This window comes from Emys orbicularis, chromosome 7 (genome assembly GCF_028017835.1).
Source record: "Emys orbicularis isolate rEmyOrb1 chromosome 7, rEmyOrb1.hap1, whole genome shotgun sequence".
Classification (NCBI taxonomy): Eukaryota; Metazoa; Chordata; order Testudines; family Emydidae; genus Emys; species Emys orbicularis.
In genome coordinates, this window is record NC_088689.1 from 130,231,366 (window position 1) to 130,246,221 (window position 14,856).

The following is a 14,856-nucleotide window of genomic DNA, read 5'->3' on the forward strand; positions in this document are numbered from 1 at the left end:
GAATTAGAAAAAAAACATTTTTATTTAAAAACGGAGAATATTTGAACTGGAAATAATTGACAGATAATGAACATGGAACTCACAATGCCATTTGCACAAAAGTACTTTTAAAAGTAGAACTACATTAAACTAATTTCCTGGACAACTATCCAAGTTTAGTTAAATGAAAATCAAAGAGAATTTAAGATGATTTGTGCTGTATTCTGGCGGAACAACAGTGGAGTTCATTTTTTTTTATGTTTAACCTTCTGGTGGTTCAATACCACTCACTTTCAATGTCAACTTTAAAAAAAAAAAAAAAAAGGGGGCTGGTAAAATCAAATGAGAAAGTTGCAAAATATTTAACCATGTGGAAGAACTATGCCTGGGAACAAATGCATCAATTATGCTTCCTGAACAAATTTGCAGATCTGACATTTTTAGCTATGGCAGTGTAGCTGTAGCTGTGCTGGTCCTAGAATATTAGAGGCACAAAGCGGGTGAGATAATATCTTTTATTGAACCAATTTTTGTTGGTGAGAGAGACACAAGCTTTCGAGCTACAGAGAACTCTTCTTCAGGCTCCTCTGTGTGGCTCAAAAGCTTCTCTCTCTCACCAACAAAAGATGGCCCAATAAAAGATACTACCTCGCCCACCTGTCTGTCTAATTTTTAGCTATTATCAGTCTCTGGAGGCATGGCACAAGCATCTGCTGCTCTGAAGATAACCATCTCTTCAGGTTAGACCAGGGGTCGGCAACGTTCGGCACGCGGCTCGCCAGGGTAAGCACCCTGGCGGGCCGGGCCAGTTTTATTTACCTGCTGACGTGGCAGGTTCAGCTGATCGCGGCCCCCACTGGCCGCGGTTCGCCGTCCCGGGCCAATGGGGGTGGCGAGAAGCGGCGCGGGCGAGCAATGTGCTGGCCACGGCTTCTCGCCGCCCCCATTGGCCCGGGACGGCGAACCGCGGCCAGTGGGGGCCGCGATCGGCCGAACCTGCCGCGTCAGCAGGTAAATAAAACTGGCCCGGCCCGCCAGGGTGCTTACCCTGGCGAGCCGCGTGCCGAACGTTGCCGACCCCTGGGTTAGACCAAGTGACAAAAATTGTCTATTGGAGAAGGCCTAACTTTCTGCGTTCTGGTCAAAGATAAAACTGACAGCAATCTGGAAGATTAGCAAGAAGAAATAGCAGCAGATTCAAATAAAAGAAGCTGAAACATTCCCAGAGTTACTTAGATGAGTCTTTTCTGTGGCCTCTGTGATATAGGTCTTCACAAATGTATCTGGACTGAATGGTTATTAATGTTGAAGTTGCCTTAAAGTTTGAAATTGTCATTGTCAAGGTTCCTTCCCCACTCTGAACTTTAGGGTACAGATGTGGGGACCTGCATGAAAACGTCTAAGCTTAACTACCAGCTTAGATCTGGTTTTGCTGCCACCACTCCCAAGTGCTAACTCCCTTCCCTGGATAGCCTTGAGAGACTCCTCCACCAATTCCCCGGTGAACACCGATCCAAACCCCTTGGATCTTAAAACAAGGAGGAATTAATCATTCCCCCTCTTCTCTTTCCCCCCACCAGTTCCTGGTGAGTCCAGATCCAATCCCCTTGGATCTTAAAACAAGGAAAAATCGATCAGGTTCTTAAAAAGAAGGCTTTTAATTAAAGAAAGAAAGGTAAAAATCATCTCTGTAAAATCAGGATGGAAAATAACTTTACAGGGTAATCAAATTCAAAGAGCTCAGAGGAACCCCCTCTAGCCTTAGATTCAAAGTTACAGCAAACAGAGGTAAACACTCTAGCAAAAGGAACATTTACAAGTTGAGAAAACAAAGATAAACCTAACACGCCTTGCCTGGCTGTTACTTACAAGTTTGAAATATGAGAGACTTGTTCAGAAGATTTGGAGAGCATGGATTGATGCCTGGTCCCTCTTAGTCCCAAGCACGAACAACCCCCAAAACAAAGAGCACAAACAAAAGCCTTCCCCCCGACCAAGATTTGAAAGTATCTTGTCCCCTTATTGGTCCTTTGGGTCAGGTGTCAGCCAGGTTACCTGAACTTCTTAACCCTTTACAGGTAAAAGGATTTTGGTGTCTCTGGCCAGGAAGGATTTTATAGTATTGTACACAGGAGGGCTGTTACCCTTCCCTTTATAGTTATGATAGTCATTAATAGGAAAGGTTTTCCCACTAACCTATAATTTGCAATCTATTGATTTCTAAAATAAATAAATGGAGAGAGAGAGAATTACAATTATTTAAATAGAATAACTACTACGTAATGTACTAAATACAACAGACAAGTGTTAACAGGCTACATAAACTGGAAAGTTATTGCTTTCAATAAGCACACATTTAAAATATTTTCAGAAGTGTATTAAAATAATAAGGGAAACTTTACCTGATACTCTTCTGTTAAATCTGTTAATAACTGGAGCTGCAAAATAAAGAAAAAAAAAATCAGTTAAAGGTGAAATTACTGTTTACTAAAATAAGTCATTAAGAATCAAAACTATCACATTGATAATGCCACTATATATTTTCTATTTTATATCCCACCCTATTAAAATCTTACATACACTCTTCATCCGCTTCCTTATGTACCAGGAGGAGTTTGGATATTTAAAGCTAAGCTAGATTTTCCAAGAATGTTATAGGATAAAAAATAAAACAGCCTTTTAGTACCTGGTATTTTCTTCCCATTACACTAATTAGGTTACCATCTCAACCTTCTTTTTGATAAACAGACTGAGCTCCTTAAATCTCTCACTGTAAAGCATTTCTTCAGCCTCTCAAGTCATTTTTATGGCTCTTTCTGCACCATCTCCAAAATTTCAACGTCCTTTTTAGAATGTGGACATGAGAACTGGATGCAGTATTCAGGGCCGGCTCTGGCATTTTTGCCGCCCCAAGCAAAAAAAAAACAAAAAAAAAACCTGCGGCGCGGCCGGAGCCAGGGTGCAGGGGGACTCCCTGCGCTGCAGTTGTGCCCCGGCTAGTGGGGGGGAAGGGGAGGGAGCGGGGGGGGGGGGAGAGAGAGAAAGGGGCGGCCAGGGCTTCAACGGGGCACTGCCACGCGGCCCCAACCGCTGCGCCGCCTGCCGGGAGGGCTCCGCGCCGCTCCGGTCGGCTGGGAGGGAAGGACGCGGGCTGCCCTGCCGGGCTTGCTGCAGGGCACTCCCCTCCTCCGCGCCGCCGCCCCCTACAGGGCGGCCAGAGCGGAACAAACAAACAAAAAAAAGCGTCCGTGCCGCCCTAGGATTGGGCGGAATGGCGCCTCGTACAATCTGCCACCCCAAGCACGAGCTTGCTCGGCTGGTGCCTGGAGCCGGCCCTGGCAGTATTCCAGTATCAGTCTCACCAAGTCTGGATACAGAGGTAAAATCACTTTCTTACTCCCCTGTTCATCCATCCAACTTTTTGCCACAGCATCGCACTGGGGATTTATTTTCAGTTCAGTTGTTTGTCAACTTTGACCAAGAGATCTTTTTCAGTCTCTGCTTTCCAGGATACAGTCCTCCATTTTGTAGGTATGGCATGCACTCTTTAATCCTAGATTATGACCTTGCATTTGGCTATATTCAAACAGATTCTGTTTGAATGGGCCCAGGTGAATTAGTGATCCAGATTGTTCTGTATAGCTGTCCTGCCATCATTTGCCACTATGTGTTCTCCACAATTTACCATCAATGGCTTTATATTTACTGCAGATCATTGATGAAATATTGAATAGCATCACATATGGAATCAATCCCTGCAGAGCCCCACTCAAAATACCCCCATTTCATGATTCCCTATTGACAACTACTTTTTGAGAAGTAATAACTTTATTAGCAGGCCAGAGATCTTCTCAGCCAACTTTTAGGAATCAGGTGCAAGTTATCTTGGTCTGCTGTTTTTTCATTTTTTGTTTTATCCCTAGCAGATGCTGTTCAATACCCCCTTCATTACTAACGGACTGGAAAGTAGTTCCTCCTCATGTGATATGAATATATCATCCTGCTTCTTTCCAAATACGGAGCAGAAATATTTATTGAAAACTTCCGTCTTTTCTGCATCTGCACAGATAACGTTATTTAAATCGAGAGTGGAGCAAGCAAAAGCAGAAAGATAAAGCTGAGTGGTGCTGTTGAAGACAAATAATGGCACTAGGGCCACTCTTTCTGTCTATGTGGAAGAAAGCATGGCAGTACAAAAAGAATCAAAGCAAAACCTCACAGTCTCCTTCCAAGGAGAGAAAAGTGAAACTATGCAATCAAAACTACAGACAAGCCCAACCAACAGCTAGAATGGCTACACTGGCAGACTGGCAGACTACCACAGCCCCATGGGGAAAAAAATCTTTCAAGTGGAAGAAAAAACAGACAACAACAACAACTAGGGATGAATGAAAAATACTAGAGACTGAGACGTGGGATGGACCAGGGAAGTGCAGGGGCCTGAGAATTATTATGTATTTTGCTGAAGGGAAAGAAGAAATAAAGCAAGAAGCCTGGGATTTGGATCAGATTTATCTATGTTTCCACATTTACATAAAAGTGTATCAAAATATGGAGTTCTCTCCAAGAACACACTACTACATCGAGCATACATGAACCATTCATAGGAGTGTTATAGTGGCTTTGTCAAATAGAGTTTTCCACTCAATTTTTTATTAAAAATTGCCTTTGTTTTTAATCTTATAAGAACGCTGCAATGGTAATTTGATCATGGAACTTTAGAGGGGAGTGTACCAACATACACAATTTGTATGCCATATATCAAGGTTGATAGAGCAAAGCATAAAAGCACTTTTTGCTACTTCCTTACAGAGATATCCACTATATTAGGAGTACAATTTGTGCCCCACTCATGTAAAGTGCACTGGCTGTAAATACCAAGGCATCATCTAAGACCTGCACTATTACTTTTATATTTTGGAGCACAGTAGATATGGGACTTTTAAATGCTACCTGTTGGAAATGCTGAATTGTACACACAAATGCAACTCAGGAGTTTATGGCACCTTTTCACAAATTTACTCCAGGGATGCAGTAATTTTAACTCTAAATGCAGTTCATCCTCAAGACAATCAATCATCACATATGAATATAAGAGCAAATGAAAAAACTGCCCCTTCACTTCCATGGATGCAGAGACTGAAGTGTGAAATTTGCTGAAAATTTTTCAAAAGCTATCGTATTTAGGCATGTTAACATTCCAGAATTGCACCACAAATGAAATATCTACATTAGACAGCTACTGTTATTACCAGAACAAGTCAGTAACATAACAAAATGACAAAGAGAGACTATTACTAGAAGTCATAACATGAAAGTGCTGGTACGTTAAAAACCCACCATATTTTACTACACACTAACTCTCTGAATCACCATAGGGTAACAGAATTTTCTGCTGAAGTACAATTTCATCTCATGACTGAGAATTTTTTTTCTTCTAACATAGCTGGGATTGATATGGGATTGATAAAGTTTTTTGCCTTTCAGGCTTCTGTAAGCAGTAAATACAACATCTGAAGAGGCTCGTAGAAGGAAGACAACATGGATAGTGAGCGATCAGCTGTTGTGACCTGCACAGGATGTGCCATGTTTGTCTTTCTCCCAGAGGATAGAAGCGAAGGTTAAAGGACTAGAGAACTATGTTTCAACCCTGCGTTGCATCAGAAAAAAGGAAGACTTTCTGGATAGAAGTCAGTGTTTGGTACTGTAGGCACAGCATGCTGAAGAACCAGAGAGGGCAGTGCAGAACAGGGAAGAAAATTAGCAGCAGGTGACCTCCAGAAGAAGAAAGAGGAGAACCCGTGTACCCCTAATGCAAATAAGAAGCCATTTTCAGGCTCTCTGCACAGGTACTACGGCGGAGAATTGTTTGGAAGAGTCACCTGAGGGAAAAGATCAGAAGGAGACCCCATTGGCCGGAAGACATGGGATGCATTGTCCTAGGGATGGGGGTTCCACCACCACCACTCCCAAGAGGAGGAGACAGGTGGTGGTGGTCGGGGACTCCCTTCTAAGGAGGGATAGTTCAGTGGTTTGACCATTGGCCTGCTAAACCCAGGGTTGTGAGTTCAATCCTTGAGGGGGCCACTTAGGGATCTGGGGCAAAAATCAGTACTTGGTCCTGCTAGTGAAGGCAGGGGGCTGGACTCTATGACCTTTCGGGGTCCCTTCCAGTTCTATGAGATAGGTATATCTCCATATATTATATTAATATTAAGAAGGACTGAGTCATCCATCTGCCATCCAGACTGGGAAACTTGAGAAGTGTCTGCTGCTTGCCTGGAGCTAGAATTCAGGATGTGATGGAGTGTCTGCCAAGACTGATAAAGCCCTCGAACCACTATCCCTTCCTACTTCTCCACATGGGCACTAATGATACTGCCAAGAATGACCTTGAGCGGGTCACTGCAGACTATGTGGCTCTGGGAAAAAGGATAAAGGAATTTGATGCGCAAGTCATGTTCTCGTCCATCCTCCCTGTTGAAGGAAAAGGCCCAGATAGGGACCATTGAATTGTGGAGGTAAATGCGTGGTTACGCAGGTGGTGTCAGAGAGAGGGATTTGGATTCTTCGACCATTGGATGTTGTTCCAGGAAGAAGGATTGCTATGAAGAGATGGGATCCAACTAACGAAGAGAGGGAAGAGCATCTTTGCAGGCAGGCTTGCTAACCTAGCGAGGAGGGCTTTAAACTAGGTTTGTCGGGGGATGGAGACCTAAGCTCTGAGGTAAGTGGAATACCGGGAGGAAACACAAGGAGGAGAGTGCAACAGGGGAGGACTCCTGATTCACACTGAGAAAGTAGGGCAATTGGCTAGTTATCTTAGGTGCCTGTACACGAACGCAAGAAGTCTGGGAAACAAGCAGGAAGAATTCAAAGTCCTGTAACAGTCAAGGACCTATGATGTGACTGGAATAACAGACTTGGTGGGGTAACTCACATGACTGGAGCATTGTCATGGATGGGTATAAACTGTTCAGGAAGGACAGGTGGGGGAGAAAAGGTGGGGGAGTTTCACTGTAAGTAAGAGAGCGGTATGACTGCTCAGAGCTCTGGTATGAAGCTGGAGAAAAGCCTGTTGAGAGTCTTTGGGTTAAGTTTAGAGGCGAGAGCTGCCAGGGTGATGTCATGTTGGACATCTGCTATAGACCACCGGACCAGGAGGATGAGGTAGACGACGAGCCTTTCTTCGGACAACTAACGGGAGTTTCCAGATCACAGATTCTGGTTCTCATGGGGAACTTCAATCACCCTGACATCCCCTGGGAGAGCAATACAGCAGTGCACAGACAATCCAGGAAGTTTTTGGAGAGTGTTTGGGACAACTTCCTGGTACAAGTGCTGGAGAAACCAACTAGGGGCTGTGCTCCTCTTGACCTGCTGCTCACAAATAGGGAAGAACTGGTAGGGGAAGTAGAAATGGGTGGCAACCTGGGCAGCAGTGATCATGAGATGGTCGAGTTCAGGATCCTGACAAAAGGAAGAAAGGAGAGCAGCAGAATATGGATCCTGGACTTCAGAAAAGCAGACTTGGACTCCCTCAGGGAACTGATGGGCAGGATCCCCTGGGAGGCTAATATGAAGGGGAAAGGAGTCCAGGAGAGCTGGCTGTATTTTAAAGAAGACTTATTGAGGGCACAGGAACAAACCATCCTGATGTGCAGAAATAATAGCAAATATGGCAGGCGACCAGCTTGACTTAACAGAGAAATCTTCGGTGAGCTTAAACACAAAAAGGAAGTTTACAAGAAGTGGACACTTGGACTAGGGAGGAGTATAAAAATATTGCTCGAGCATGCAGGGATGTAATCAGGAAGACGAAAGAAAGCACAATTAGAGTTGTAGCTAGCAAGGGATGTGAAGGGTAACAAGAAGGATTTCACAGGTATGTAGCAATAAGAAGGTGGTCAGGGAAAGTGTGGGACTCTTACCGAATGGGGGAGGCAACCTAGTGACAGATGATGTGGAAAAAGCTGAAGTACTCAATGCTTTTTTTGCCTCAGTCTTCACGGTCAGCTCCCAGACTACTGCACAGGGCAGCAGAGTATGGGGAGGAGGTGAGCAGCACTCAGTGGTGAAAGAACAGGACTATTTAGAAAAGGTGGACATGAACAAGTCTATGGGGCCAGGTGCAATGCATCTGAGGGTGCTGAGGGAGTTCGCTGATGTGATTGCAGAGCCATTGGCCATTATCTTTGAAAACTCATGGCGATCGGGGGAGGTCCCAGATGATTGGAAAAAGGCAAATATAGTGCCCATCTTTTAAAAAGGGAAGAAGGAGAATTATGATATGATTGGAATAACAGAGACTTGGTAGGGTAACTCACATGATTGGAGCACTATCATGGATGGGTATAAATTGTTCAGGAAGGACAGGTGGGGGAGAAAAGATGGTGGAGTTGCACTGTATGTAAGAAAGCAGTATGACCGCATTGGTCGGGTCTCACGGTTCTGGGTCTTGATATTCAGTACCAGGCTCGGTACCGGAACTAGGGTCCTGCTCCGAGAGGAGAAGTGGAGGTGCTCTAGATTCCGATACGGAATAAGACCTTCTGGAATGTGTCCCCTGGATTGGAGGAAAAGCCCAAGGGTTCCAGAACAGTCACTGTGCTGGCACCTGCCACAGTGCAGGTGGCCAAGCCTTGCAGGTGGGATGCCCTGGCCTGGGTCTGTCATCGGGGGATGTCAGCTAGAGTGTTGATGCTGGCTCTTGCAGGAGACATACAACTCTGCCTCTGAGGATTCCCTTTTAGATCAGGGAGGAGCGGTGCTAGCAAACGGTGCCGGGAGGGAGGGGACCGGGGCTATGCCATCATGACCGGTTTCCCTTTTGACGACTCTCTTGTGGTGGATAGTCCATCGGTGCCAGACTAAATGGTGCCTGTTCTGGGGTTGGAGTCAATGGCACCAGGTGAGTGGCAGGAACCTCAGAGTGGTGCAACATGGGTTGCACTCTGCTACCATCTCTTTGCCCCGCAGACCTCTGAGTTGGGGATCGCTTTCTGTCCATCTTCTTCTGCTTCTTTCTCGGCACCAGTGGAGAACAGTGCGGAGAGTCCCTTACCGTAGTCATCTTCTTCTGCACCAGGGATGGACGGTGCCAGGAGTCCTGAGAAGCAGAAGGAGCATCCTTTCCCGGTGCTGGAGGTGTGAAGCGGTGTTGACTCTCCTAAGAGAAGACGGAGTGACTTGGCACCAAGGGATAATGAAGTGCTGCCTCCATGAGGAGATCTTGCAGTGCTTCCACATGTGAGATTCCCCAGGCACTTAGTCAGCTGGAATGGGGGTCACTGAAACAGACAGACTTGTGGCATGAAGCACAAAACTTAAACTCTGGAGACCGAGGCATCCCTGGTGCCCAGAGGGACTTACCCCGCTGAGCGGGGTTTGCTATCCTAACTGTCTTAACAACTGAAACGCAACAACTACAAATAGAGATGACTATACAAAATAAAAGAATCCAAGTCCACTGAAGGAGTATATGTGAAAGAAACACAAGGACAAACTGTAGTTCCAGCAACCTAATTGGCAGTAAGAAGGAGCTGAGGGGGCGGCGGGTCATCAGGACCCTTTCTATCAGCACCATGACCATGCGACTCCAGGGTGCACCAGAGTCAGTGTGACAGATACCACTGAGGGGAAAACTTTCTGGTGGCAGTGCTCGGGGCAAGCACACACCTACATTGGAATGGACATGGGGAAGCACTTGAAGAACAAGAATGTTCTTTGCTTCAGAAGAGCAAGGTCCATCCGCAGAGACCAAAAACGGATTACGAACAAATAAAAGCAAATCCCTTCGGATTTTAAAATTTTCAAAACGCATTTTAAAATTTCCAATCAGATCGTTTAGGAACTTTTGCATTGCTTTCATCGAGGTTTCATCTGTAACAACAACACTCAATGTGGGAAAGTGCAACATCTTTCCTGTTAAGTCTGTCTGAAAGATTGCAAGATTCCTCTGATAGGCATACACTTTTTCAAACAGATCCCCAATACAGCTTGCATGGCCTTGGAGCTGCAAATTGAGGGAATTCAAGTGATCAGTAGTATCGCACTGAAAAGATATCTGTGACATAGAAGGGACATCATTAATAAATTCTAGGAACTCACAAGCCTTATTGGTCTTGTGGTTTGAAATAAATTGTATTATTTCTTTTTAAAGTGCACAGAATATCTCTAACACGTACCCCCTACTTAACCAGCAAATATCATTGTGCTGCAACAGGTCACTATATTTGGCTGAAACGTCTTATAAAAGAGCTTTAAAAAGACGATGTTGCAAGCTAGAAGTTGAGCATATGTAGTTCACTAATCTCTTCACAACATCCATTGTTTTTTTCAAGTCCCCAGACAACTTACCATACAGGACTGCGTCTGGTGAATGATGCAGTGAAGTGTATTTAATTAAGGATATATCGCTGCAAGACTTGAAGCAAAGCCCTTCTCCTTCCCTCTCATGGAGGGACCTGTGTCTGTAACAAGCAAGTTTACTTTCTGCAGATCTAAACCATTCCCCCCCCCCCCCCCCCCAAAAAAAAGTCTCTCTCGTGTGGTGTAGGTTTCTGATGGTATTAAGCACAAAAAATCTTCCTTGAAAATTTCACCATCATAAAATCTAACAAACAGCGATAGCTGGCCAGTGTCATTTAAATCTCTTGATTTGTCCACTGCAAGAGACATGTATTTGGTGTTTTTTAAATCAGAAAGCAGTGCTGACAGACAATCCTCATAAATTACCTCCAATCTTCGCATTGCCGTAGAATCAGACAGGAGAACTTGCTTCACATGGTTCACAACGTCATCTTTGTTCTTATCTCTGGCAAAAAGCTCCTCCAGCATTTCCAACGTGCACTCTTTCACAAGCTCGGCATCTAGAACAGGCTTTTTCTTTTTAGCTAGTACTCACATTATCCGAAGAGAGGCAGCTGTTGCTTTTTCCTGTACTGTTGCTGATGTTGTGAGAATGACATTTGAAGTGTGATATGGAGACTTCAAGATCTTCAATTTTGTCACATCTTGCAACACTGCCAGGAGGATAGGCCGTGTTGAAATTTGTTTACTTTGATTCAAAGTGGTACCCGCCTGTAAGGTTGTCACCGTGAGGCGCAATAGTTTGGCATATAAAGGAGGTATAAAAAGAAAATCCTCTGTCCAGTTTGGGTTAAAATCTCAGTCTTTGCTGTCGACTTTGGATGTTTACTCCCACTCATTCATTTTTGGCTCCGTTTCCATCACTAACAAAAAAGTGGGTGGCGTCCTAGCTCAATTGTAGCTGATGCCATTGTGAGAACTTAAGAGCCAGTCAGTTACTTACTAAAGAAGCCATAGGCAAATGATAGGCAGCACATCACTGTTTGTGAATTTAATTATAAACATTATTTATATTTATATGCGAGCTGGCGGGCCCCACAGGAAGTCTTGGCAGGCCACATTTGCCCCCAGGCTGCCTTTTGCGCATCACTGATGTAGACCCTGCTGGAGTGCTTGTTTGTTTGAAACAGTACTATTGTTAAAATGCACTAGGGAACCTATAGAGGACACCAGCAGGATCGACATGGACCAATTAATGTGCAACACAGTGATTTCAGAAATCACATCCCTGCACAGAGCATTGCCCCCCTCCCTGTAGAAAAGCCCTAAAATTCTACCTAACTTCAGTGGACTATTGCTCAGTCACACTGTACTGTCAGATCTATTGGGTTCAGAGTTAATTATAAACTCTCAGGAAAAAGATGATATGCATGACTGTGGACACCTCTATGAAATGGTGCGTTCAGTGCACAGTGGTGGTAAAGAAAATAACCAAGATGTTAGCATAGATGTAATCACTTTGAATATTGAGTCCACTTTTTGTCATGCTCTCAAAAGGGATACAGCAGAGAAATCAAGAGCAATACAAGGAGATATTAAAATCTTACTCTTCCTTTCCAAAACTATCAATGGTAAAATGAGAGATAAGATTAAGACATGGCATAAAGAAGCATCTTTGACCAGATTCCATGGATCACCGTTCCCCAAAAGGAGGACTTACAGGAGCAGCTCTACTGTAATGTTCTTCAAGGCAGAGGAGAGGTTATAGATAGCAGTCACATTAGTAAGAAAAGGCATGATGCCAAAAATGTTGTTTGATGTTACTGCCAGTTAGCTGAGCAAGAATATTAATCGCTTATAAATTAATTAACTAAGGTTGGAAGATCCTTCCCCCCCCACATAACAAGATCTACTTGCCTGTAAACAAAGTTTTTAAGATTATATGACAGAGTCAGATGTATAAATAAAAGAAGTGCTTGCATATTCCGACTGCTGAGGTTCACAAAAACATGGTTTAAATCAGACACAATAAGAAACACTACCGGCCAAAAGCCGTACCATGCTATGAGCTGGTCAGATCTCACAAGCTGACTCACAGAAGTGGGCAGACAATTCAGCAGGTGGTACTTTCCCCTCAAGCAGTAACTAACAAGATCTTCCTCCACTTCCTCTTCTCTAATCAGGTCTACCACAAACAGACCTTCGGATCCTTTTACTGACTTCCTCTTGCATGTTAAGTTCAAGCTCACTCTGCTTTCAAGGTTCTTCAAAACCCACCCCCACTTAACCTTATTATTTCATCATATTGACTCCCGTTTTGCGGCAGATAGTAGCCTGTCGTAGCCAATCAACACACGGAATTTGATAATTGAGAACACTGTGCAGCATCCTGCTCTGATTATCTCAGTTCCATTTCAGTTCTATAGTAAACACACTGTAATCATTTTTGTAAAATGAATTAAGTCAGTCATATGAGACCTCCCTACAATACCAGACTATTGCAGTCTTTGCTGAGAAGCAGAGAGGGACTACCATTTTGTGTGGCAAAATACAGCATTTGTGGAGAAGCAAAGTGTAAATAAGCAATATGCTGACTATATAAAACAACAAATAGCAACACAATTGCTCTGGTGCACAATGTGAGCAGGATCCCATTGTTCCAAACCCTTAAAACCCACCAAAGTATATAATGTGGCATCTTTAGGGCTATTGAAAATCAGATAAATATTCGGCTTCAGTATCCATCTTTAACTTCAACAAGCTTATCTAGTAGCCAAGGCCAAAATCCTCAGCCCTGCACCATCTGGATTGAGGCCAAAAGGCACAACAGAAACAGCATGAGGGCTGTTGATGGATTATCTCTTGAGGTGGATGAAGGGCAGATATCCATTCTCATTCTCCAGGAACCTCCAGACAGGTGATTATGAGTTTCTGCTCCATCTCTGGGAGGTGGCAGGGTTCCAGGGAACAAGATCAAATGGCGTGTGTACTTTCTGGAGACATTCAAAAAGTAGTGCTGGGAAAACTATACTTCCACCCCCACATGCCTCACTTGCAGAGTCCCACGGGTAAGCTCCCTGTAAGCTGTGCAGTCGCGCAGCAGCCATCTTAGCACCACGCAGGTGCTCAGAGAACCCGCCCGGGGACCTGCCATGGCAGGGGTGCCCCTCCCCTGGCCCAAACCTAGCCCGTCCCCAACTCTGCCGCGGCTGGGGCAGCCCTCCCCCGGCCCGAACCCAACCCCAGCCTGGACCTGCTGGGGGAGGGGCGCCTATCCTGCGGCCCCAGCCCCGCAGCTGCCGCGGCGGGGAGAGCCACCTCTCCCCGCCAGCCCAGGTGCTGCTGCAGGGAGAGAGAGCTGGGGGGAGTCCTCTCTCCCCACCATAGCCCAGAGCACCCCTCCTGCATCCTAAACCTCTAATTCCCAGCCCCACCCCAGAACCCGCACCCCCAGCTGGAGCCCTCACCCCCTGCACTCAACCCTCGGCCCCAGCCCTGAGCCCCGGCCCCACCCCAGAGCCTGCACCCCTACCGGAACCCTCACACCCCTGCACCCCAACCCTCTGCATCAGCCCTAAGCCCCCTCTCACACCCCGAACCCCTCGGTCCCACCCCCACCACATGAATTTTGTTATGTGCACTAATATGAAGGTGATGTGTCACACATCACCTCCATATTGGTGCACATAACAAAATTCATTCCGCACATGGGTGGGAAAAATTAGAGGGAACACTGCCCACAAGGTTCAATTCTCTCTTTAGTCTTATTCAACATTTGCAGGCAGCCATTAGGAGAACTGAGGAGATATCACTGATTCAAATGCCTTATCACCATAACATTACTTTCTTCAAGCTAGCTATGTGCTCGTCTTAAATCAGAAGGCTGAAGCTAAACCCAAGTAAAACAGAAGTTATGCTGATTGTCAGAGGAAAACACTTCAAAAAAATTGATAGCCATGGTTTAGTCTCCTCTGCCTAGAGATATGTATTCACAATTGGTCACGTCAGTCCACAGTTTAGGAGAGCTCCTGGATTCCTTCCTCATGTTAAGCTCACATATAGCAGTGTCCACAAATAACACATCCTACCTTCTACAGCTGGAAAGGAAAGAACGTCCCCATCCTGGCAGATGATGACCTAGCCTCAGCAAGTAATACTCACCTTCATTATCCTCCTAACTGAACTATAGCAATGCAACTTACTTGGGCACGAAATGATCAGCCCTCAGCAAACTAACTGGAGCACAATGCAGCAGCATGCCTCCTCAGCACTAGCCATATTAAAACCTGTCGTCCACTTGCTACACTTACCATACAATAATGTGCCAAATTCGAAGTTTTGGACTTATCTTCAAGGAGTTCAGTCATCTGGGTCTGGCAGGGCTCAAACCGGGAAAAAACAGGTGCGGTTGTGATGTTACCAGAGCAGGTGCCAGCTCATGCCAAGGCCCCTGGGCCTCACTGAACATTGACAAATGCATAGCTGGAAACCAGTCTGGCTCACCTGTGTGTTAGCATTGTTAAAACAAATGTTAAATTGGTAAGAATGTGTTTAGTCTCGATGAAA

At 45.1% G+C, this 14,856-nt stretch overlaps 1 protein-coding gene across 1 annotated transcript in view; it reads right to left on the reverse strand.

The window, feature by feature from the left end:
• Positions 1-14,856, reverse strand: part of PRKAR2A (protein kinase cAMP-dependent type II regulatory subunit alpha) — a 133,880-nt gene that overhangs the window by 77,670 nt on the left and 41,354 nt on the right. Inside the window, exons 2-5 of the mRNA XM_065408276.1 lie at positions 10,717-10,850; positions 9,754-9,994; positions 9,044-9,148; positions 2,382-2,459 (exon numbers count right to left, since the gene is read on the reverse strand). Coding sequence (XP_065264348.1) covers positions 2,382-2,459; positions 9,044-9,148; positions 9,754-9,994; positions 10,717-10,850 — 558 coding nt within the window. The remainder of the gene's footprint in view (positions 1-2,381; positions 2,460-9,043; positions 9,149-9,753; positions 9,995-10,716; positions 10,851-14,856) is intronic.